This window comes from Bacillus rossius, chromosome 2 (assembly GCF_032445375.1).
Source record: "Bacillus rossius redtenbacheri isolate Brsri chromosome 2, Brsri_v3, whole genome shotgun sequence".
In the NCBI taxonomy this organism is placed as follows: domain Eukaryota; kingdom Metazoa; phylum Arthropoda; class Insecta; order Phasmatodea; family Bacillidae; genus Bacillus; species Bacillus rossius.
This window is the reverse complement of record NC_086331.1, coordinates 125508652-125532450: the sequence shown is the minus strand read 5'-3', so window position 1 is coordinate 125532450 and position 23799 is coordinate 125508652. Positions and strand designations below refer to the sequence as shown.

The 23799-nt window shown below is 43.6% G+C and overlaps 1 protein-coding gene across 2 annotated transcripts in view; it reads right to left on the bottom strand.

Moving 5' to 3' along the window:
* The window catches only part of LOC134529781 (fasciclin-3), a 64976-nt gene extending 50275 nt beyond the window's left edge, over positions 1–14701 (bottom strand). The window contains exons 1-5 of one of the 2 annotated variants that reach the window (XM_063364220.1): positions 14080–14701; positions 7690–8007; positions 6586–6735; positions 1802–2008; positions 91–275 (exon numbers count right to left, since the gene is read on the bottom strand). In XM_063364220.1, the coding sequence (XP_063220290.1) occupies positions 91–275; positions 1802–2008; positions 6586–6735; positions 7690–8007; positions 14080–14128 (909 nt within the window). In that variant the 5' untranslated portion in view covers positions 14129–14701. The remainder of the gene's footprint in view (positions 1–90; positions 276–1801; positions 2009–6585; positions 6736–7689; positions 8008–14079) is intronic. The other variant, XM_063364221.1, reaches the window with a different exon arrangement.
* Between the last annotated feature and the right edge of the window lie 9098 nt (positions 14702–23799).

Sequence of the window (23799 nt, the reverse complement as noted above, 5' to 3'; positions counted from 1 at the left end):
CAGAGGTTGGATCCTGACCAGATATCAGTTATCCAACCAATGTCCCAGTTGGAGCACTTTAACATTGTATTTGTTGATATTTATTCTTACATTGTTAATAGCTTCATCTGCTTTAAAGCGACCAGAATGCTCGCCTTCATTTAGCCACAACCCTTCTCCTATGTTCCACTGGAAAGTGGGTCGGGGGTTGGCATGAACATGCTTAACAATCATTCCAGGTTTGCCAATCTCAAAACCAAATTGCTCTGTTGAAGTTTCATCATCACGGGGCTTATCTAAAAAAAAAAAAATCATAAAGCATTTATAACACCAAGAATAAAATATAAAATAAAACCAAGCATAAGTTATATGGAACAAATTAAGTACATTGCTTCTCACCCAAAAATTATTAAATAGCACAAAAAATCTACTCCTATATTAACATACATTGCTTAATTAATATTGTTTAGTTACAACACTGCTCTCATTTAGTTACAAAAAAGATTTATACTTACACATTTTAACTTACATATTTTTAGTTGCCTAGTTGTCTAACCCAGTTTAATCTAACATAAACACAAGTAAATTATGCCATACTCTAAAAGGCTAATCATGGTTCGTACCCTCTTACGCAATCAAAATTATGGAGTTTTAAGGACCAATTTACTTTACCACTAACAAGAGGTAGAAAACTCTTTGTAATATCACAAAAAAAACCTCGAGAAAATAACAATGTTAAATATTTAACGTACAAAATAATTTTCTTGGGTTAGTCAACTCTTACAAATAAGCCCCTAATGTCCAGAATTATTTCTGGATAGTGTATATCTGAAATTTGCAGCCCTAACATTTAATCTGATATTACATTTACTTTATGAGTTAAAATTAAGATAGCAAAACACATCTTTCTTAAATTACAGGTGAGATACAAATAAGAAATTCAAAATATTTTTTAAACCTAAAATCTAGTTAATTGGCCCGAAATTCGTCAATTGCACTGCGCATGCACGAAGTGTTGTTTGCTGCCAAGTCAGAAAAAAAATACTTTAAAACACCCTCATTTATCCATTGCTTGTATGCTCTAAGTCATGATTACATGAGTTCTTAAAGACTTTTAAGGGCCATTATTTAATTTAAAAAAATTAAAGACTATAAGGATATTAAGGAGGTATACGAACCCGAACTGATCAATTGAAACCTGAGTTACATATTCAAAAAATAATAATTAATTTAGTTATGCTGCACTTCTGCTTGGCAGACAACCAGTTCACTTGAACACTAACAAACAATACCATTCTCACAGCCAGCTAATTTTTTTTCTGCTTTATTTTTCACTAAGAGATTGTAAGCTACAATATAAATGGAATTTTTTTTTTAATTTTACAACATAAACACAGAGCATGCAAAATACCTAACACAGACTGAAGAATTACTATTATTAGGGGATGGAAAAAATGTGAATGGATGCAAATGCTTGCTAGACATGTCATTCCAATCAAATAAAATAATGATCTGACTTTGATGTCTCAGATTTCTATGATTTTTGGAACTTACATTGTCTTATTACCGTAATTATCATCATAAATGTTAAGCATAGTTCCTTTGCAATAAAAGTTCATGGTGCATGTATATATCTTTGTCACTATTTTTTTCCCCTTCGAGGTTGCAATTATAGGCTGACACTAATTTTCAGTTTGCTAAGATCAGCAAAAAAAGGCTTACATTCAGACCAATACGGTAAGTACTTTTTTCCATACAGGTAAGTTCTTAGGAGAAAATGCAAAATCTAAACATTCAATGCTTATTTTAATAAAATACTTACACTGCACATTTAGCTGATAAATTGTCTGGTTCTGGGATCCTATTTCTAGAGCAAAATGATCCATCACACAAGCTAGTCGTTTTCCATTATCCTTCCAAGACACACTTCTAGTTAAATTCTGCATCACTGAACAAAGTGATCCTTCTTCATTGCAGTGCGGTGGTTCCTGTGCTACATACGAGAGCCCTTCAAGTATCTGAATGCCATCTGAAACAAACAACAGCTTTATAAATTCATCCACATTTTTATAAAGATCAAAAACAACATAATCCTACATGACAGAAGTCAGACAAGTGAAATATTACGTCAAAATAATTTGTAATATTTGAAAATAATTAAAATTTTACATTTGCCTTTGTAATAATGTAAATAAATTTTGAATGCCAATGAATCATGCAAAAATTTTGAAAGTTTCATATTTCTAACCTGAAAAAGAAACAACTTGAGGTACCTAATTATTTATTCCATGCGCATGTTCATTCTGTAGGACAAGGGCTGTAACGAAATAAATACAAAAGGGCTCAATGGCTAAAATAAAATAAAATCAAAATAAGTACCTAACAGAGGCACTAGTTTCCTAAAGAAACTGAAGCAAATGTAAACAATTTCATTACCAATGGATTCACAAAAGCTCTCACATCACTATCTGTTTTCATAAGTATATCAACAGAAATTTTTCTCCCATAAATAAAAAGCAAGTGTAATTCCATTTCACAACAGTTGTAGTAAGTTCACTTATGTCTAATTACATACAGATATCTTCATTTGGTTCCTTTAAAGCATTCAAGAAAATACACAAGTTATTTTTCACATTGACAATAAACTTGCAGTCATTGTATACATTTGCTAGGTTTGTAGTTTGTAGCCATGTCAAAATTTCAGTCAAAATTTCAGTTGTCATCTGTGTAGTTACATGCACTTAGAAAGCAGCTGCCCACTGCAAGCCTAGGAAATTAAAATATCATGAACATTTTAAATTCAATATTTGTGGGTAATATCAAGAGCATAAGTAGATTCCTGCTACTTTGATCTTTCTAAAGCATTTCATTTCATTTGTATATCATCGTTGGTTGCTTATGATACTTGAGAAAGTGTGTGTGTGTGTGTGTGTGTGTGTATATATAAGTATATATATATAGAGAGAGAGAGAGAGAGAAAGAGAGAGAGAGAAAGAGAGAGAGAAAGAGAGAGAAAGAGAGAGAGAAAGAGAGAGAGAAAGAGAGAGAAAGAGAGAGAGAAAGAGAGAGAGAAAGAGAGAGAGAAAGAGAGAGAAAGAGAGAGAGAGAAAGAGAGAGAGAAAGAGAGAGAAAGAGAGAGAGAGAGTTTTTTCCACTTTCTCAAGTATCTGTAGTGCTATGTCAGAGGTTCTGCAAATTAGGCTATTATGAGCATTGTTATTTTCACAGATACCTAATATTAAAGTTGAAAAAACTCTAAAATCTTCCAATTTGTAGATTTCAGAAAACCTGTACATTTCAATAACATAACAGTTACAATGTATGTCATAGTTAAACCTCAACAACGGAAAATAAAGATAAATATGCAAACACACTAAACAAGCCAAAATCAGCCGAACTCAAAACCACGGTATATTGCTACGCAGCCCAAGGTATTTGAAAAATCATAAGAGCTAAACATTGATTTTTAGTTTAATTATTAATAATAGGTAATAAAATAAGAATGTTCCTGGAATACTGAAAACCTCTGGACATTTAACCTTAATAGACTAGTCTTTAGTTTACTAAAATAGTTTATTCACAGCAGAAAAAGTAAAAAAAAAAAAGTGATTTCTTAGATGAAAGTAATTTATTCTCTGCAATTCCAGTTTGATCCAGAGTGATTGAAAGTCATCTGCAGAAAGTCATTGGTTAGCCTACCTCTTTCTTTTTACAAGTTTTTATTGGCTCTCTGGCCGTGCTAAAAATGGCAGAACTGTCAATAAATTAATGTAAGTTTATACTACTGATTTTATTAGATCAAGATTCCATCAACATGTTTATGATATATGTTGAACTATTTTCTACATTTTGTCCGATTTCATTTGTAGGCCACCAACATTCTTGTATTAGAGGTGGTAAGGGTATTAGATGAGAGTACCCAAATTCATCATTACCTTAGGATTGGTTTGGTCTAATTATTTGTTCATTTTGCAGTACTTTTTCTGGCTTAATGATCTGGTCCACATGCAGTCTGTCTTTATCTGTGTCTTCACACACCCTAAATGCCAAAATTTAATTTCAAATTTCAACACTACACTCAGTGGCGAGGCGTGAGGTTTACATGAGGGAAAGCAACAACTCCGTTCACCCCAAAACACGGTGGGGGGGGGGGGTCCGAGGGCCCTCCCCCGGGAAAATATGGATGTAAAGGTACAAAAGGGTGCTATATAAGTAGTTTTCTTAACTGAACATTGACTATTCCACAGGTAGAAAAATTGACATTTTTTTTTTTAAATTATAAACTATTTTTGAAAAATAATGTTTGGCATACATTATTCTGATAATAAAATACCTACTCTACATTATTTATATACTAAGTGGGAGTGTAGTATCATCGATATCTGGTACAAAATATATAAACAGACAACACATGGCAAAGTAAGTACTTAAAATAAAGAGAAGAAGCTCATAAAAATGTACTAGAATAGTAAAAATTAAATATTGGTATTTTTGTACCAACACAAAAGAAACTATCTTCATACGTGATCAGAAAGTCAGTTAACTGGTACGTGGTTATTCACAGTCACTCCAGCGAGATTGCAACTCTCGAGCTGGGCTCCCGTATCCGCCACCCGCGGGACGCGGTCGGTATCAGTTGGCACTGCTAGGCCGCCTCCCGTACGCCCACAAATCCCCCACGCACTGCCAGCCAACAGCCCGCGAGAGAGATGCGCGCGCCCCGAGAGACGACCGCCGACTGAAACGCGACCTCGCCACCTGCCCTGCCGAACTCTAGCGGACATAGCCGAAGCAGTCGGCGGAAGAATTCCACCGTCTGCTTCGGCCATGTTCGCTTCAGTTCGGCAAGAAAGCGCTACCTTCGTAGCTTCTACCACGTGTTTTTACAGCCAATCCCCTCCTCGAACCTTTGTACCATGCCACCCCCCTTCCGAAAGGAAACTACTGCGGCAGCCTTCCTGCTGAAAGTGGTCCTACCAGTGCTTCTAAACCTAGCAACGCTTCTTAAACAGCATGTTTTGTGTGTCAACGAGTTCTTTTCTTATAGCGCACAGCGCACAGTATTGGGTCCCAAGAAGATAATGTAAAAAATACATACACCTTACTGCACGAGCCAAAGTAAAATACTATTCTGAATAAAATATTTATTTAAAAAATACATTGTCTGGAAACTGCCTGAGCAAGCACTGCTTGCCTTGCTTGCCCTGACGAGACGCCACTGACTACACTTAAGGAAAATTTAATTATTTATACGCATACTTGGTTCCTTGGTGGGTCCATTTCTTGCTATCTTAAATAACAATACAATTCTTAAGCTTATTTTGGTTAGATTTTGAGGTAATACTTTCCAGTTGGCAATCAGTGTGTTCACATTTGACCTTGAAATAAATACCAACTTTAAAACCATGTGTGTTTATAACTGCAGGCTGTCCTCCCTGGCTTTTGATTGTGCAACTAACATGTGAGCCCATTGTTCTTTAGAAGTTGTGGTTGTTTCATAAACACTGTCCACTGACCTACTTAATGCCTTATTCTCACTAGAGTATCGCTCTACACGGCCAGGTTCCTCAGCCTGCTGTATCATTGGCATCAGACACTTTAACCAGCCCAGCATTTTCAGCATTACTTCATTTTTAATACTTGCTCATTCATTGCTGGAATTCTCAAAAAAACCTATCTTAATAAAAGTATTTCCTTTCAATTTCAGGGTTCTTGCAACAGACAGGACCATTTTTCAATGCATTATTAATTTCACTGTTGGTTTCTGGAGATTACCTTAAGTTAAAAACTCAATAGAGCCACAATTTATATAGTAAAAAATTTGATTCTTCAAACCTTAAGTTATTAAAAAAAACATTTGTAAAGGATTTAAAAATAACTGTTAGTGCACCTAAAGTTTTCCCGGGAATTTTTTGAATCCACCCATACAGGTTACTAGAAAACTAATTTGCAACAGTTGTGCTATACTGAAGTCAAGGATTGCAGATTATTGATAAATCTCATGGCTAGCTAAACATACTAAACTAAATTGTTTCGCATTCTTTTTTAACTTTTATATTCATTTGAATTTTAAATACGTTCTGGCAAATTGGTGTGAAGGTCAAGACAATTCGTAGCTGAATAGTTCCAGGTTAAAGTTCTGGCTGGATTGAAGATTTTTCAACAAAAGGAAAAATTTAATTTCAATGTTCACAACTGGCAGTAGTGCTGTTCCATCACCTCTATAATTCAGAAGGCAATGTTCAACCACTGCAAAGTAACTTTACAAGTCTGCCTGGTCTCCTGCAGTCATTTCTTTGCTGGTGATGATTGGGGATATTCAACTAAACTTCAGGTGGTCAACATATATTTCAATCAGTTGACAATTACGATAACACATTCTTCTAAACAAAAGAAAAAAGAAAACATTATGTACAAGACATTTTTCTAAAAATAAATATGTATTATCTTTGAAAGATTTGTGCAATGGGAGTGCATGACTTGATGTAAGCTTTTGAACATACTCCACTGCTTAGCAATGGCTTATGTCCAAAAGCTTACATCAAGTTAATAAATATGTACCATCAAATTCAACAACATAATGTAATAAAATATATAAACACTTGCCCAAAAACCAGGTGATGTTGGCGGCAGGTCGGCTGTAACGAATTGCACAAGAAGCTCTAAAAACATCATTTTCTTGCAAGGCACCAGAGCTTTTGATATTCCCTGCAGAGCTGAATTCCACACTTAAATCAGGCAAACCACTTGGAGGTCCTGTAAATAATTGACAGCTTTGTAAACTACAATAAAATCATCAAATGGTGAATAAATAAAATTAAAATAATTAGGCTACTTAAAATGTTTGCTAAAAAATAAAACAAAACAATAAACAGAATAAAATCAAGAAGAAATAGTAAAAAGTAACTACTACTATTAATTTCAAATATTTTCAATAAGTGCTAAGCAAATGGTAGCAATTTTAGTTATTTCCCTTTGTTCTTTCACCACAGGGCATGAATAATGAACACATGATGTCTATGTATGGTATGTACAACTGGAGATTTAGTATGTTGTGAACAAACTCCCAGGCCAAAAATATAAACATATACACAGATATTACACTAATTGTACTTTCACAATGCCCTGTAGAAAATTAAGTATTAACTGTAGATTGCAAAAATAATTATTTTAATAGTTGATTCACTTCTTTCAAATATTTTCTTAACTGCACAACTAACTAACACTTGACTGATAAAACACAACTTGTATCTACATAAACATGTACAAGTCTTCCAGTTTGAGATTTGTTTCTCATGAAGTACATATATATTTTTTTTATTATCATATGGGAGTAATTTCAGGGAAAAATCTCAGCTCTACTTCAGCCGCCACTTGTGTGCTTTTTGCCACCCTGCTATCGCAGTCCATTGCTCAAGGTGTACCATTTTGAAGGTTGTCTACTGCACCAGTGATGAGAGGAGAATGGAGCAAAGAAGGAATGAATTGATGGGGTATGGGGGAATAGTAGTACCCTGATAAAACCCACTGGCTTACAGCAATGCCCGCCTCCGGAAAATCTGGGTTTGACCCCACCGGATATCTAATACGGATCACCTTGGTCGGAGGCGAGTGATTAACCCCTCAGCATCCGTGGCCCCATTCATCAAGCACTACTTAGCTATATTACAACCATCTTCCAGGAAAAAACGTAATATTTGATGTACTTACGTGCAACAACAATGGTCATGTTAGCTGAAGCCTCATCAGAAAGGCCCATGTAACAGCCATGAATCCCATTATTCTGGTCCTGAACATTATCAATTCTGAAGCCACACTGGCCATTCTCTAGGCCTTCGCCTGCATAACTGTACCCTTCTTTCGGAGGTCTGGTAGGAGCCAGGATGATAACTTTTTGAAACGGTGTGGTGATCCGGCAGTACTCAGTGGGCTCACCAGCCCGACACAGTACAGTAACTTGGTCACCAGTTTTAACCATGACATATTTTGGTATAATCTCAATCTGTGGTGTTTTGGCAAGACCCATTCCTGTGAAAACAATTGAACACTACATGAATCAAGTTAAAAAAAATTCACATCCAATACAATAATAAAATGTTGAAAACTTAGTATATCGCCTGAACAAAAATGGAAATTAACTTAGGCAGGTATTTTTATCACTTTCTGGTCCAAAAGATTAAATTTGTGTGGTCAGACTTAAAGCATTAATGAATTTGAAGTAAATCAGCTAGATTTTTTCCTTCTTCAAAAAGTAACTTCTGTCCATTTCTAACTTTAACGTAAACAAGTAAGTATTTATAAATTAGGGCTGAATTCTAACATTTTACTGACTCTACCCGAAAAAAAAAATTAAAACTTAATTCCAAAAATTTTCTCTTTGGGTGCTGCTTACGTTTCTTATATAGCCCGCAAAAGCATGTTTCTTAGTTAAGACATGTTTCAGCATATGTGTGGTTTATATAATTCATCATAGCATACACTGACCAAATGTCTTAAAAACTAATTTCCATACATGTGCACCTACAAAAAAATTGTTCTAATTTTAATATACGACCATTTGCAATTATATAAATCCTTTTGAAAGCTTCTAGAGTTAAAAATAGACAATTTAACTTGGGGTAGATTTTTATGGAAGTGGATTTTTTAGTTCCTGACATTTGTTATAATGATTCTGTAAAAGAGCACTGTGAAATATTAAATACTTTTCTGTTAATTTACATTATAATGGTAGGTTAGATTAGCTACATTTATGAAAACTCTAAAATTATATCAAAGGTTGGTTATTTCAGGTTAGCAGTAATATTATCTCGCAGAGGGACACATTCTTTTTTTACTTCCTGACTTTTTTCTAATAATTCTGTAAAACATAAAAGGTTTAATTCTATTATTTCATTACATGAAACTAATAATTTTCATTAACATACAAACATTTAAGGATATGAATTCCACCATGTTTAATATATATGAAACAAGACATTCGCATGTTTTAAGTGGTTGTACTTTAGTCATTTCCAAGGTGAATAGTTACCATTAAAACAGTAAATAATTGGTAAACTACAAGAAATATTACAATGCTGTTTTACAGAATGTTTAGAAAAAATGCCAGCAAGTGAAAGAAAATGCATTTTTTAATTTTTTTTTTTTTTTCAGGTAACCCACTTCCTAGATAATTACCAAATAGATAATAAGTATTTTGCATTAAAAAAGAGCATTTCCAGAATTTAATTATTAATTTCAGGAAAAGCTGCTACAGAAGAATATTACCGATTTTGAGCCAGTTTTTTTTTTTTTAATTTGTTTATGAAGTTTTCAAAATAAATTTCACTGAAACAGATTAATATATTTATGAAACTAAATTTTCCGTGTGGCATCCTAAATGTGACCATTTAAAAAAAAAATGGGTGCGTGTACTTATGTATGCTCATGAGAAGTTATACTTCAATGGCATCATTAAAAATAGTTTTTAATTGCATGCAAATAAATTACAATAAAATAATAAAAGGGCTGGAAAAAGATAGTCAACACAGTCAATAAAGTTCAGTTAAAATTAGAAAAATTAAACAAATAAAATTTAGAGAATAATAAATATAGGTATATGACATAATATGTACTAAATATTATAAAATCCTTAATTTTAAATATTTATTGATTATTTAATATTTTAAAAGAAAATAAATAAATTTAATAATAAATTAAAAAATTTAATTTAAGTTTATTCATTTTTTTAAATGCTTATTATTTTCTTAATTTAAAATTCACTTTTCATTTTTATCAAAAAGTTTTCATTAAATTTGTTTATTTATTTTTATAAATATTTATTATTTATTCAATTTAATAATAAATATTAAAAATTAATATTTTAATTGGATGTTCGATTTTAATTTTTATCACAAATTTTTTATTGAATGTTTTATTAATTTTATTTCTTTATTTTGTAAATATTAAAAAACCAATAATAAATATTTAACATTAATAATTTAATAATATTTAGTATTAATTATATTAAATAATAATATTTTAAATTATATCAATAAATAAAATAATACATACGGATAATTAGTTAACCTCAATTATATTGGAGCACTTTAAAAAGTATAAAGGCACAATTTTTTTACTAATATTTACGAATAGTAAATAATATTAATCAAAATATTCAATTTAAATCACTACTGAATATAATTTATTAGCACATATATCATTCACACTTGTATGAAACTTAAACACGTGTTGTGAATGTAGAAACTAGAAACATGTGGATAAATATCATAAATATGAAAACAGTGATCAGAGGCGACGAGCGTGCCAACATGCGCGACTAATAGAGGTTCTATTTCTATTTTGTTGGTAGCTTTTTTTCGAGACTTAAAGAGCGGTTTAGCGGGCAGCTTCAACCTGTTAATTTTGTGTTACAGTGATGCGCGCGCATCTTAAAATTTCACTCTCATCATTTTTTCATAACGTGCCTAAAGAAGTATAACTTTAAAAAAAAAAATTTAAAAAAGCCTAAAGGAGAAAAGGTACTGAGATGAATATCTGTGGACTAAAATTGTGTAATTTTCCTCATGCAAGACATGATTTCGATGCACAAACCAGTGGCTGACAAATGACCAAATGACTGCTGGTGGTTCGCTGTTAGATGGGTCATTGCCTAGGAACAGCTAGAAGTTCGCTGGGAAAACAATTTCAACTAACAGTTCGCAAACGGCTCACAAATGTACACGCACCTTAACAGGTTTAAAAATCTTTCTGTAAAAGCATTTGGACAAGTGGTTCCCCCGTAGTAACCATTTTTAGTAAAGATTAGGTTATGGTAGCCACATAAGAAAAGCGATATTTTTGTGTTAACGTTGGTGTAAATTATGTTGTACTTCAATAGCGTAACCGAAACTGTTTTCCACGAGAGATTGGCCAGATTGTTGGCACCACCAGACTATTTTCTTGATACTAGCTGCAAATTGATCCTGTGGTTCCCCGGAGATCCTTAGGAATACAGTGTGTAGCGTTGCAAAACCCTGCCCTCCTAAATAAATAATTTTCTTTTAAACTTCTTTTTTGTATATGTAAGCAGTAATAAGTCAATGTTTTTAGAGTGGTGTGTATGTTATGAGACAGTATAATCAGATGTTATGGCTATTAATATATGTTATTTGCACGTGCTATGTGTTTTAAGAAGGTATTTTGTATTTTATTAGACATTTTCAATCATTACTATTTTTTATGTAATTATTCACAAATGAGCCGCTGTACTAGATTTTTGCCTGTTTTAGGCCTACTTTTTCAGGTTATTTCTAAATGATTTTAATTTTGTAGAGTAATTTGTATTATAATCGGTGTTTGTAGTGTACATTAACGTGTGGAATGATTCTAGAACACGGGACTGTATCTGGTGTAATGGATAGAAAGAGAGGCATGAGAGGCCTGTAAGTGGGAGTGAGAAAGAAACAGTGCTTCCCCGCCAACCGAGATAAAGACGGTAATTCCCCCACTGCGTGGGAACTGAGTGATAACTGCTGTCTCACGGTGTGGGAGAGAGAACGAGAATGGGAGTCCCCGATTTTGATGTAAAATTGAAAAGAGACAGATCAAGGGAAGCCCCGAGTTCTGTGTGTACAGGGTTTTTCATGTATTGTAATTTGTTCTCTGATTGGCTTGTATCTGTAAGCGTGAATGAAGCGTGCGTGTGATTGGTCAGTGAGGTCATGTGATTTCTCCTCCCTGCATGGAGGAGAGTGTGGCAGGACTTCACCAGTCGTCTGCCGATCGCTGCACCAGTAGTTCGCGTTCGGTGGCTTCTCGCAGATGATGTAGAAGCATTTGAAGAGATAATTTCACGTTGGTGGTCGGAGCCAGGCCTATTCTTAAATTAACCTAATTATTTGTTATATTTCCTTCGGACAAAATTAGAAATTACGGCCACCTTCGTAGGCGTTTTGGCTCGGGGCGAAATTCGTTTTCGCCGGGTGCGGTCATGTTTAAGGCCGCACTAATTTCGTGTACTTGCAGTCAAAGACTACTGAAGAATATTATTTTTCGTTAATTTTCCTCGCGCGAGCTACCAGCAGTTTTCGAGGGGAAGATGTACGTGTGAAACGAGTGAATGAAACATTGGGTTCAATTTGTCTATGCGTCCTAGTATGAAAAAATAAAAACAACAAAATTACAATTGGCGTTGAACATGTTTATTTTTATATAACGAACCGTTATATTTGGCGCCCCACCGTCTCCTCCATGCAGGGAGGAGAAATCACATGACCCCACCGACCAATCACACGTACGCTTCATTCACGCTTACAGATACAAGCCAATCAGAGTACAAATTACAATACATGAAAAAACCCTGTACACACATAACTCGGGGCTTCCCTTGATCTGTCTCTTTTCAATTTTACATCAAAATCGGGGACTCCCATTCTCGTTCTCTCTCCCACACCGTGAGACAGCAGTTATCACTCGGTTCCCACGCAGTGGGGGAATTCCCGTCTTTATCTATCTCTGAGGGGAATTACTGTTTCTTTCTCACTCACACTTACATGTCTCTTATGCCTCTCTTTCTACACATCACCCCAGCCCAGACACAGTCCCGTGATCTATAATTATATTGCAACACTTTAATTAAAATTAAGAACAGCAATCATAATACAAATTACTTGACCAAATTCAACTTATTGAGAAAAACCTGAAAAAGTAGGCCTAAAACAGGCAAAAATCTAGTACAACGGCTCATTTGTGAATAATTACATAAAAATTAGTTATGATTTAAAATGTCTGTTAAAATACAAAATAAATTCTTAAAACCCTCAGCAAGTGAAAATAACATATATCAATATCCCTAACATCTGATTATACTGTTCCACAACATATACATCACTCAAAAAACATTGACTTATTTATATTTACATATACAAAAAGAAGTTTAAAAGAAAATTATTTATCTTGGAGGGCAGGGTTCTGCAATGCTACAAGTGTAGCCAAGACAATTTTCAAAAAGAAAGGGATGTTTAATGTCACTCAATGATACTAGCTGTTTTAATTTAATTAAGTAAGAAGAAAGATCCTGGACCATAAAAATATCTTGTAATATAACAATGGATTAAGATAGTTAAATACGAAAGAAAAAATTTCAATGAGACCTGACATAGTTTATTGGTATTGTGATATTTGAGATTTTTTGGCCAGAATCTTTCGACGTACTAAATTAAAACGTGGTAATTGTCTACAGTAAATGCACCACTCTGAAAAAATGGCAACACCCAAAATGGATTTATTCAGTTCCTTAATTTATTTCTAGACATATTTGGGCACATTCAGATATTTTTACAAACTTCACATGCAATTAAGGATTTTACTTTTGCCTGTGCAATGTCTTGGCCGCTGCTATGCTTCAGTCCAGGTAAACATTTAATGGTGTTTTCAAGTTAAAGGATGGTGAAAATTATTGTAAATACTACCTGTAATGTAAATATAGTTACATGAATTGGTTTTGTGCTTTAATAGCAGAGCCAAGACCGTTTTCAATTAGAGATATCGCTGGTCCTGTTGCCAACCTCCTGATAATTTGTAACTATAGGTAGCACATGATCCTGAAGTTCCCCAGAGATCCTTAGCTATAAATAATAGCCTACCATGTTTTCAAAAACACAGATGTTTAGTGTCAGTACATTACAGCCAAGGCCAAAACTGTTTTTCATCATAATAAGACACTCTTAGGGTGGAAAACTATGTCAATGGCTAGTATCAAGTGAACAGTATGGCTGCGTGCAAGTCATTGCATTGGCTCTCTAATGTAACATATAACTGTAATTTATCAGAAACCATTAGGAATTTTCAAATGCAGTTTTCAGGGTAAGCATAGGAACTTCTGTAGTGTTCAAAAACACAAAAGTTGAAATTTTTTATTTTTTTTACGGAAAAGCCGCGACTCTTACAATTTACTAGCATATTAATGCAACAGTAAGCAAGTAACGTTTTGCCGGGTTAATACATAGAAAATTAGCAGCATCCAAAACAATTTACAAAATGGTTTAATTTATTATTTTAAGAAAAGAACTTAAATCCCACAATTAACCAGATATACAAAATAGATAAAATCTTTCTACTCACCTTTCAAGCCAATCATGAAGAAAATCAAAGCAAATGATATCACACCCATTGTTTAAAACGGGTTTACTTCAAAGTTTACACTACAAATACGCTGTCGGTGAAACCTAACACATTACAAAACTAGTTAACCACAAATACAAGGTGTCATTAAAATTCAAACGCTGAGATCACAATTTTCAGAAAATCCGTTCGGAATGCTTAAGTTTTTAATTCTCACTTAGGATCTACTAATACGGGTGAGGAGTTTAGCATTTTCTTAGACAAACCGTTACTTTAGGCAAGCAAATTAATCCACGTTGCATTTAGTGTAGTCACAGCTAAGAAACTTTCATGAACGACTAGTACTACACTAAACCTATATCCTTTTAGACGTTCACTAAGCTACATAGCTATGCTACAATAGGTCATTAGGAGAAACAACATTGGTCACGCGACTATTAAACAACTCCATACATTTCATTTCACATTCACACCCAAACCAATACACAAAAGTTTGTTTGAGTCAAAGAAATGAATCAACAATAAGACTACAATTGATTTTAAGTTTGCTGCGTAACAAAGCTGCTACCTATTGACGTATTCCTGCAACAGCACTGGACTACAAATATGCGCACCATATACTAGCTATGGATACACAAACCCCAGAGAAGTGAAGCCTACAATTAATAGGGGCCGTGTTAGTGCAACTTCAGCTTCTCCAACCCAACTTAATGAAAATGGAGATCTTTCAATGTGAAAGAAACAGAAGCAGATGATGTGCTATTTTTTTAATCGTAAGCAACACCGGTTATGTTGATTTGCGTTTAATTAAATGACTTCTTTGGTGGTACGCATGGGTACTCAGTACTCCCTATGCGTACTCTGCGCAGTGGCAGAACCGCTACAAACACTATGCGAATGCACTATGCGGCGTCTGAGCCGTTGTACAGTTACATGAACACACGCTGATTACAGAACAAACACGACACAAATATAACACAATGAATTTGCTGCGCCAGTCTCGCGGGGCGCGGTTACAAGTGTTCTGGAGATGGCCAGTACTGAAAGTTAACTGTCTTAGGGTGGCTCAGTGAGTGTGACCTTAAATTACGGCGGTCTAGCGAAAGCGTGTTGGCTGGAGTAGGCCAGTGCCATACGTGGCGTGGTCCGCGAAGCAGTGCGGAACCACTAACGAAGGCGGTCGGGATAATCCCGGGCCCGCAAAATACACGCCGAATCGACGTGAGCAGCTATGAAGTAAAAGAAAAGGTTTAGATATTAAAATGACTACAAAATGAACATTCGGTGAAACAAAGTGGAGGGTTGCTCACGGACACACGTCTTGACCCGGCACTGAGTGGTTGGAGACTGCCGAACATTGCCGCCTCGCAAGGGGTGGAAACTTTCACCTCTTTTGTGAGCCAGCGCCAAAAACTTACATTCACTTAATTTGCTCTATTATAAGCTAAAAGCACGTTCCAGGTGCCCAATTAAAAGGTAGCACCTGGTAATTGGGTGCTTAGGGCTTAACAATTTTTTAGAGTATTTAATTACTTGAATTGTGGTATCAAGTTGGCGACTGTAAATTTATTACAATATTGTCTCCCTAGAAACTGTATTAGTGGGATTTCTCCTAATTCCGACTTGATCATTGTCACGGGCACTTTAATTAAGGCCAGTGGCCGTGGTGAATGTTAATGAGGTTCGTTGTCTGCTCTGTGCGTGTGGTGCTCGCACGAAGTGGCTACAATGCACTTGTTTAATGTCTGACAATTAGTAATTTTGTCCTAATGTCTTTTCCCTTAATTGTTTCATGGGTTCGAGCCCCCGGGGTTCCATGCCCTTAAGTTTCTTTACGTCTATTGGGGTCACGCCCGAGGCGCTCGCCTGACTCATTCCCACTGGGCTGGGGGTGCGCTCCGAAAATGGGATCGGGTACTAACGGTGCGGAGCACGGGCTTAGAGGTCATGGTCGGGACGACGTCAATATCTAGTCATGTCTTTTTTTGGTGATTAGCTGAAGGACACTGCCCCACCCCCCTTAAAAACAAAACAAAAAACAATTCATCAGTGGCTCCGCCTCTGTGTGGGAAGCCTTCTTTTCACAGACGAGAGAGACAAACACCCGATCGTGCATCTTCGTTTTTTTTTGTTCATTGTAACTCATGATAACTAATGGTCAATTAGGTTAGGTTAGCTACATTATAAATACTTTAAAACATTATGGACGGTTGATTTAGTTAGGATAGTGATGCCGTCCCCGCTACCTCTGAGTATTTAGACGTGATTTTGTTCAGTTCGTGATCTCAGGGAAGGTTCGGCCTTGTGGCTAGAGGTAGGAGTCAACGCAGTAGGGCCCCCCGAGCTGTTGAGGCCACTCGGGACGCCTGAATAATAACACAAAACTTCTTCAGATAGTTCGTGAATTTAATACAGCACAGCCCAATACATGGTGCTGCCCGTTCTGGCCGTAACGGTTTGCCCGACGCGACTAGTCACACGCGCAGCTCACTTCCTCAGTGGCGGCTCACGATTCTTATGCGCGTGAGGGGCAGACTCGTTTACGTGATGCGAAAGTTACAAAAGACACTCTGACATGGCACACGATATTTTGAAGCACAATACACTACACTAATACCTAGCTCTGGATTAAGTTTGGTGGCGCACTGCCGTACGACGGTGATACATAAGCCCTGACATGACGAATTACACTTAGGCGAACAACTATTCCACTAATACATTACACTTGATAAACTGGGCTAGCAGCACGTAGGCCCGTGTCTCCGGCGACTCTACGTGGTGTCTAGGTGTGTCCCAGGGACTGAATCGTTATTAAGTCTGATAGCACGTGTCGCCTGCTGGCTGCCCCGTGCGGGCCAAAATTAAATAGCCGGTAGGCTAGGTTGGGCGTGAAGCGCCGACGTGAAACCACATAATCTCCCCACAGTACTTACGTATGACGTGGAACACTCATCTTGAGCACTGATTGAATTAAGTTAAGTACCTCATGGTAAATTTAGGCCGACCGCGGAACTGTACAAAAGGTTGAAAAGAAATTACACTATGGAAAACTACATGTCGGTGAATGCAAAGTTTGAAGGTTCCGCGTTGCGCGCAGGCTGCCGGCCTGGTTGAGCTCTCGAAGGACACTCGCGGTGTCGCCGCGCGCGACCCCCCTCCCCCGCCAGCCCTCCCGCGGAAACGTGTGAATTTCGCGGGAAACTGAACCGGCCAGGTTCGGGACAAATCGCACATTGAAACATGATTTTGCAAAGACTTAATTATTAATTAATAAAAAATAATGTTTAATAAAATCCTGTGGAAAAACATAATTATAACAATTTGTTGTAGTGCGGCGGAAGGATATGCCACACCCGGCCGGATCCTTGCGCCGGTGTAGCACTCGTATGGCGTTCGCCTCGTTGCACGAACTGCACTTTGCTGCGCGCACGGGCGCGTTCGGTGCACACGCTTTTGCGAGACGTTGATGAGGCATAGCGGTCTATGCGACAGAGGAGCATTGGCGGTCGGCGTCAAATGCCCCCCCTTCTCTGAGACCGCTATGTGCATCAACGCCTCGCTTCACACGCTGAGCACTTCACTGACGTTCGCCGCACTGCGAGCCCTACACTACGCGGCGGAGTGGTGGTGTGTTGTGATGTAAACATTCTGCCCTGAATACCTCTCCCACTCAATGAATGATAAGGGGTTACGCCCTGACCCGTGTCCTTTCCCCCCCTGGGACTGGGCAGCGACGTGCGCCTCTTCTAGCTCAATATGGTGACAAGTGGGTGGGGGGGTCAGTGTGGTCGGGGTGTGGCAGGGTGGTGGAATGGATGACGTGGGCGGGGAGAATGATAGGGGTCCGGCCACAAGTGTTGGCACCCCTGGATCGCCCCTTACGGGTCGCGCCCGGGTGGAGTAACTCGACGGGGACCTGGACCACTCGTAATCCGCCAGGTAGGCCGGGGGTCGGCGGGCCCTCTGTGGTCGTGTGGTGGGGACTGTGCTGGTAGGGGTCTCCACTGTGCAGAGTGTGGTAGGTTCCCTCGTGTCCGGTTGGGTGGTCGGGCAGCTCGCCTCCACGGCGGGGACAGGAGCGAACTCTACCGGCTCGCTGTCGTCCGCGCAGCACGTCCTGACCGGGGCCCGACGTCTGCGGGTGGGGCGCCTATCCCTACTGTCCGGCTCCTCCTCCCCCTCCTCGGGCTCGTCCACGGACACCCGGAACGTGGCGTCCGCCAGGCTGAGGTCCAGCGGCCACAGTGGCTCGTCGTCCTCCTCCTCACAGACCTCCTCCCCCTCCTCGTCAGGAAACCAGACCAACGGATTCCCCACCTCCTCGGGGACGTGCGGAACTGTGGCCAGCGGCACCGGGGACCTGCTCGGGGTGTCCCGGAGGTCGGGTTGGTTGCACTCATGTGCCTGATCAGGGCTACCCACGTCTGTGTCGCCCGTGTGCATGTCCCCCCGGGTGGTGGGTTCAGGTGCTGCTCCTTCCCGCGGCGTATCTGTGGCTTCCTGGAGTGTGGGGGATGGTGAAGAGGGGGTCGTTGGGCCAACTCTGACCCCGTGCGCGACTACGCGCAGGTCGTCCCGGTGCACTTTAGCGGGCCGCCCCCTTGGCGTCCGGACCGCATAGGATGAGGGGCCCGTCCTCCACAGGACCTCCCGCGGCTCCGACCATCGGGGCGCCAACCCCGCACAAAAGTTACGCGCCCCGGACGACAAGTGGTGCTGCCTGACATATACCAGCTGACCTGGCTGGATAGGGGGTGGGGGGTGACTAGTCATGGGCGTGTGGGCCGCCAGGAATTGGGCCTGCCGTTGTCTGGCGTGCTCCCTCCCCTCCTCATGATTGGGGCGCGCCACCGTGCCCATGGCAACATCGGCCACCCTGCTTTCCCCGGGCAAAGCCAAGTTCTTCCCGTACAAAAGCTCGGCAGGGGAATGACCGGTGACAGCGTTGGTGCGGCGCCGGAGGCAATACAACAGCTTCGGCAGGTGGACGTCCCATTTGGAGTGGTCGTCCCCCAACCTCAGCCGCAGCTGCGCCTTGACCTCCTGGTTGCGCCTCTCAGTGGGGTTGGCCTGGGGATGGTAAATGGGGGTGGTGTGGTGGTCGAGACCCCAACGGCGACAGTCAGCTCTCCAGCGCCTCCCGCTGAACTGACAGCCGTTGTCCGTCAACAGCACGCGCGCGAAACCATACCGCGGGAATATCTCGTGGTCCAGCAGGGCGGCTATGGTTCCGGCGCGCACGTTGGACACCGGTAAGGCCTCGACCCACCGGGTGAAAATGTCTGTGATGACGACCAAGAACCTCCTTCCCCGGGTGGTCCGCGGGTAGGGCCCCATTATGTCCAGGGCCAGGGTGTGAAACGGGTCGCGGGGCCGTCGGGGGCGCTGCTGCTCCACCCCGTCAGACCGCCTCGTCTTCCTCTGCTGGCACTGCTGGCAGCGCCACACAAGGTCCCGTACGTCCCGCGTCACCCCCGGCCAATGGAAGGTCTTACGGATGTCTAACTGGGTTTGGTGCGCACCTGGGTGTCCCGCCAGATCGTGCGTGTGGTGGAAGCCCATGACCTGCTCGCGGGCACCGAGCGGCACATGAAGGCGCCAGGCGTCCATGTCCCCTGGTACCCGGGTCTCCAACACCCCGTCCACGCACCTGTGGTAGGGGTGAACCTGCTCCCCACATGACCGCACCTCGGCCTGTGTGGGGTCGTCTGTCCGCTGGGCCTGTTTCACGAATTCCACTAATCCGCTCAGGGTCTCCACAGGCAAGACGGCGGGATGATCGGGGGCCCTTGGGATGTGGAATAAAGTTGCGGGCGCCTCCCCTGGAGTGACCGGCGGCGCGACATCCCCTGGCGGCAACAGCCCCTCCCAGTCCTGGTCATCCTGAAACGTGTTGTGTGGGTCGGGATGGCGCGACAACTCGTCGGCGAACTGGTTGTCCCGTCCAGGGACGTGCTCGACCGCGAAGTCGAAGTTCTGGAGCATCAACGCCCACCTCGTGAACTTCGACTTGCGGCCCTGGGCGGAGTCCAGCCAGCGGAGACACTGGCTGTCCGTCCGCAGCGTGAACCGGCGGCCCTCCAGGTGGTGGCGGTAGCGGCGCATAGCCCAAACGACGGCCATGCACTCCTGCTCGTTCACATGGTACCGCCGTTCGGGCTGGCCGAACTTGGCGCTGGCGTACTCCACCACCCGGCGCACGCCTTTGTCCCCCACCTGGTATAGGACGGCCCCCATCCCCTCCTGACTGGCGTCTGTCTGAAGGAACAGGGGAAGGTCAGGCTGCAGACGGGCGAGCTGGTGGCACTCGCGGAACTGCCGTTTCACCGCATCCAGGGCGGCGTCCGCTTCGCTGGTCCACTGAAACCGGAGCTTGGGTGACAGCAAGTCCGTCATCGGGGCGGTGACGCTGGCAAAATGCGGAATGAACGAGCGCAGCCAGTTGAGAAGGCCCATCAACTTCTGCAGCTGCTTGCGGGTTCGAGGGGCGGGTTTGGACTCAATAAGGTTCAGGTGCTTTGGCAGAGGGCGGCAACCCTCCGCGTCCACCATGTGCCCTAGGTACTCCAGTTCAGCCGCGCCCACGTGGCATTTCTGGGGGGCACACGTGAGGCCGTGTCTGGCCAGCCGCTCAAGGACCAGGCCGAGGTGCCGGGCGTGGTCCTCCCACGACCGTGACCAGATGATGACGTCATCCAGGTACGCGGCGGCGAACTCGCCCGCGTACCCGTCTAACACACGCACCATCATGGCCTGGAAGGTCGCGGGGGCGTCCATCAGCCCGAACGGCATGGCACAGAACTGGAAACGCCGGCCGTCAGGGGCAGTGAACGCGGTCTTCGGGCGGTCCTCTGGACGTACTGGCACCTGCCAGTACCCGGACTTGAGGTCCAGGGACGTGAAGATGCGGGCGTCGCCCCGCCCCGCCAAAGCGTCTGTTATGTTGATGAGCGGTGGTGGGGCGGGTATGGTTACTGAATTGACTGGTTTGAAATTCACACAAAAACGCATGGAGCCATCTTTCTTGTTCGCCATGACAATCTGGCAGTTGTATGGCGACTCACTGGGTTCGATGACTCCATCGCGTAACATTTCCGTGATCTGGGTCTGGATGACGTGCCTTTCAGTGGGTCCGAACCCGTATGGTTTTACGAACTGGGGTTGGTGAGGTCGGGTGGGGATGGTGTGTTCCGTGGTTGTGGTACGGCGGAGCATATCTGTGGCCGCAAACACCTGTGGCTGTTGAGACAAGACATTGTTTATGAGCTCTACATGGGCAGCGGGCACACCGTTCCTCAAGTCCGCGAGCGTGATAGGTGTCCCCTGCTCGGCGGGTGGCCAATAGCCCAGGCTGTAAACTGTGCGCCGCTCGTGGTGGCCAACGTGCAACCTCCCCTCCCTGACTTCCACAGTGGCGTCCTCCTGCGCCAGCCAAGGCAGACCTAGGATCAGCGTCTCCCGTAGTCCCTCTACTACTAGTGCTGTTGTGTGACTAACATGGTCCCTGATGGAGAGGGTGATGTTCGAGCGGCCGACAATACGCGCTGTCGCCCCCTGCGTCGCTAACTGTACCTCCTCCGCCCCTGAGTCAATGTCCCGTACGCTCGAGCATTGAGCCGACACATACGTGTGGCTGGCGGCCGTGTCGACAAGAGCATGCACTGGCCGTCCATCCATCCTGACGGGAATCCGGAGTAAATGCCCCGCCCCAGGTCCCAACTGCCCTAATTGGAACGACTCACCACACTGCTCCCGGGGCGCTGCCGCTGCCGTCAGGCGGTCCGCAGGTGCTGCCGGTGTCGCCGGGGCCACCTGGTGTCCGGTGCGGCTCGCCGACGACCCGGTGCAGGCCGCTGACGAGTCGGGTGCGCCGCGCCCGTCTGTCCTGACGGGGCGTGCCGGTGTGTCAGCGGACACCGCAGGTGCTGCCGGTGTCGCCGGGGCCACCTGGTGTCCGGTGCGGCTCGCCGACGACCCGGTGCAGGCCGCTGACGAGTCGGGTGCGCCGCGCCCGTCTGTCCTGACGGGGCGTGCTGGTGCGTACGTGGGTACCGCAGGTGCTGCCGGTGTCGCCGGGGCCACCTGGTGTACGGTGCGGCTCGCCGACGACCCGTTGCGGGCCGCTGACGAGTCGGGTGAGCCGCGCCCGTCCGTCCTGACGGGGCGTGCTGGTGCGTACGTGGGTACCACAGGTGCTGCCGGTGTCGCCGGGGCCACCTGGGGTACGGTGCGGCTCGCCGACGACCCGGTGCGGGCCGCTGACGAGTCGGGTGAGCCGCGCCCGTCCGTCCTGACGGGGCGTGCTGGTGCGTACGTGGGTACCACAGGTGCTGCCGGTGTCGCCGGGGCCACCTGGGGTACGGTGCGGCTCGCCGACGACCCGGTGCAGGCCGCTGACGAGTCGGGTGAGCCGCGCCCGTCCGTCCTGACGGGGCGTGCCGGTGTGGCAGCGGACACCGCAGGTGCTGCCGGTGTCGCCGGGGCCACCTGGTGTCCGGTGCGGCTCGCCGACGACCCGGTGCAGGCCGCTGACGAGTCGGGTGAGCCGCGCCCGTCCGTCCTGACGGGGCGTGCTGGTGCGTACGTGGGTACCGCAGGTGCTGCCGGTGTCGCCGGGGCCACCTGGTGTACGGTGCGGCTCGCCGACGACCCGGTGCGGGCCGCTGACGAGTCGGGTGAGCCGCGCCCGTCCGTCCTGACGGGGCGTGCTGGTGCGTACGTGGGTACCACAGGTGCTGCCGGTGTCGCCGGGGCCACCTGGTGTCCGGTACGGCTCGCCGACGACCCGGTGCGGGCCGCTGACGGGCTGTGTGTGCCGCGCCCGTCCGTCCTGACGGGGCGCGCTGGTGCGTACGTGGGGACCGCATATCGAGCCAGCCTGTCCCGGTATCGCTGTAGGAATTTTACGGGGTCTTCGTGCTCCTGCCTTCCGAACTCCGTGTCGCAGGTACAGGTGGCGAAAATCCCTGCCGCGGCATGAGATGTTGGCAACCCTGGCAGAAGGCATGCGTGGCATACCCCTTCCATGTCTATGCTTATCGCTCTGTCACGGCTCATGTTCATGCTCATGTTCAGCGCGTAGCAGCTGCGCAGCTGCGCCACCTGATCCGTGTGCGAGGCGCGCGGACTTCCGCTCCCACAGCCGTTATCTCGCCTGGCGCGTAACTTGATGCGCGTCTGGCGTGTAACTTGACGCGCGCCTATCGCCAGGTGCCCGCTCCTTTGGCTGTCTGCGCGTCGCGTCCGTTTCCGCGCGATTCCCGACTTCCTACGCGAGCCCTTACTGGTACACTAATTTGAAGTATAAATTTGAAAAATTTGAGAAAAAATTTGAAAAATTTGAAACAAAATTTGGAAATTAATTTTTAGAAAATGAAAGCCACACTAGTCGGGCGCCAATTTGACGCCGTCCCCGCTACCTCTGAGTATTTAGACGTGATTTTGTTCAGTTCGTGATCTCAGGGAAGGTTCGGCCTTGTGGCTAGAGGTAGGAGTCAACGCAGTAGGGCCCCCCGAGCTGTTGAGGCCACTCGGGACGCCTGAATAATAACACAAAACTTCTTCAGATAGTTCGTGAATTTAATACAGCACAGCCCAATACATGGTGCTGCCCGTTCTGGCCGTAACGGTTTGCCCGACGCGACTAGTCACACGCGCAGCTCACTTCCTCAGTGGCGGCTCACGATTCTTATGCGCGTGAGGGGCAGACTCGTTTACGTG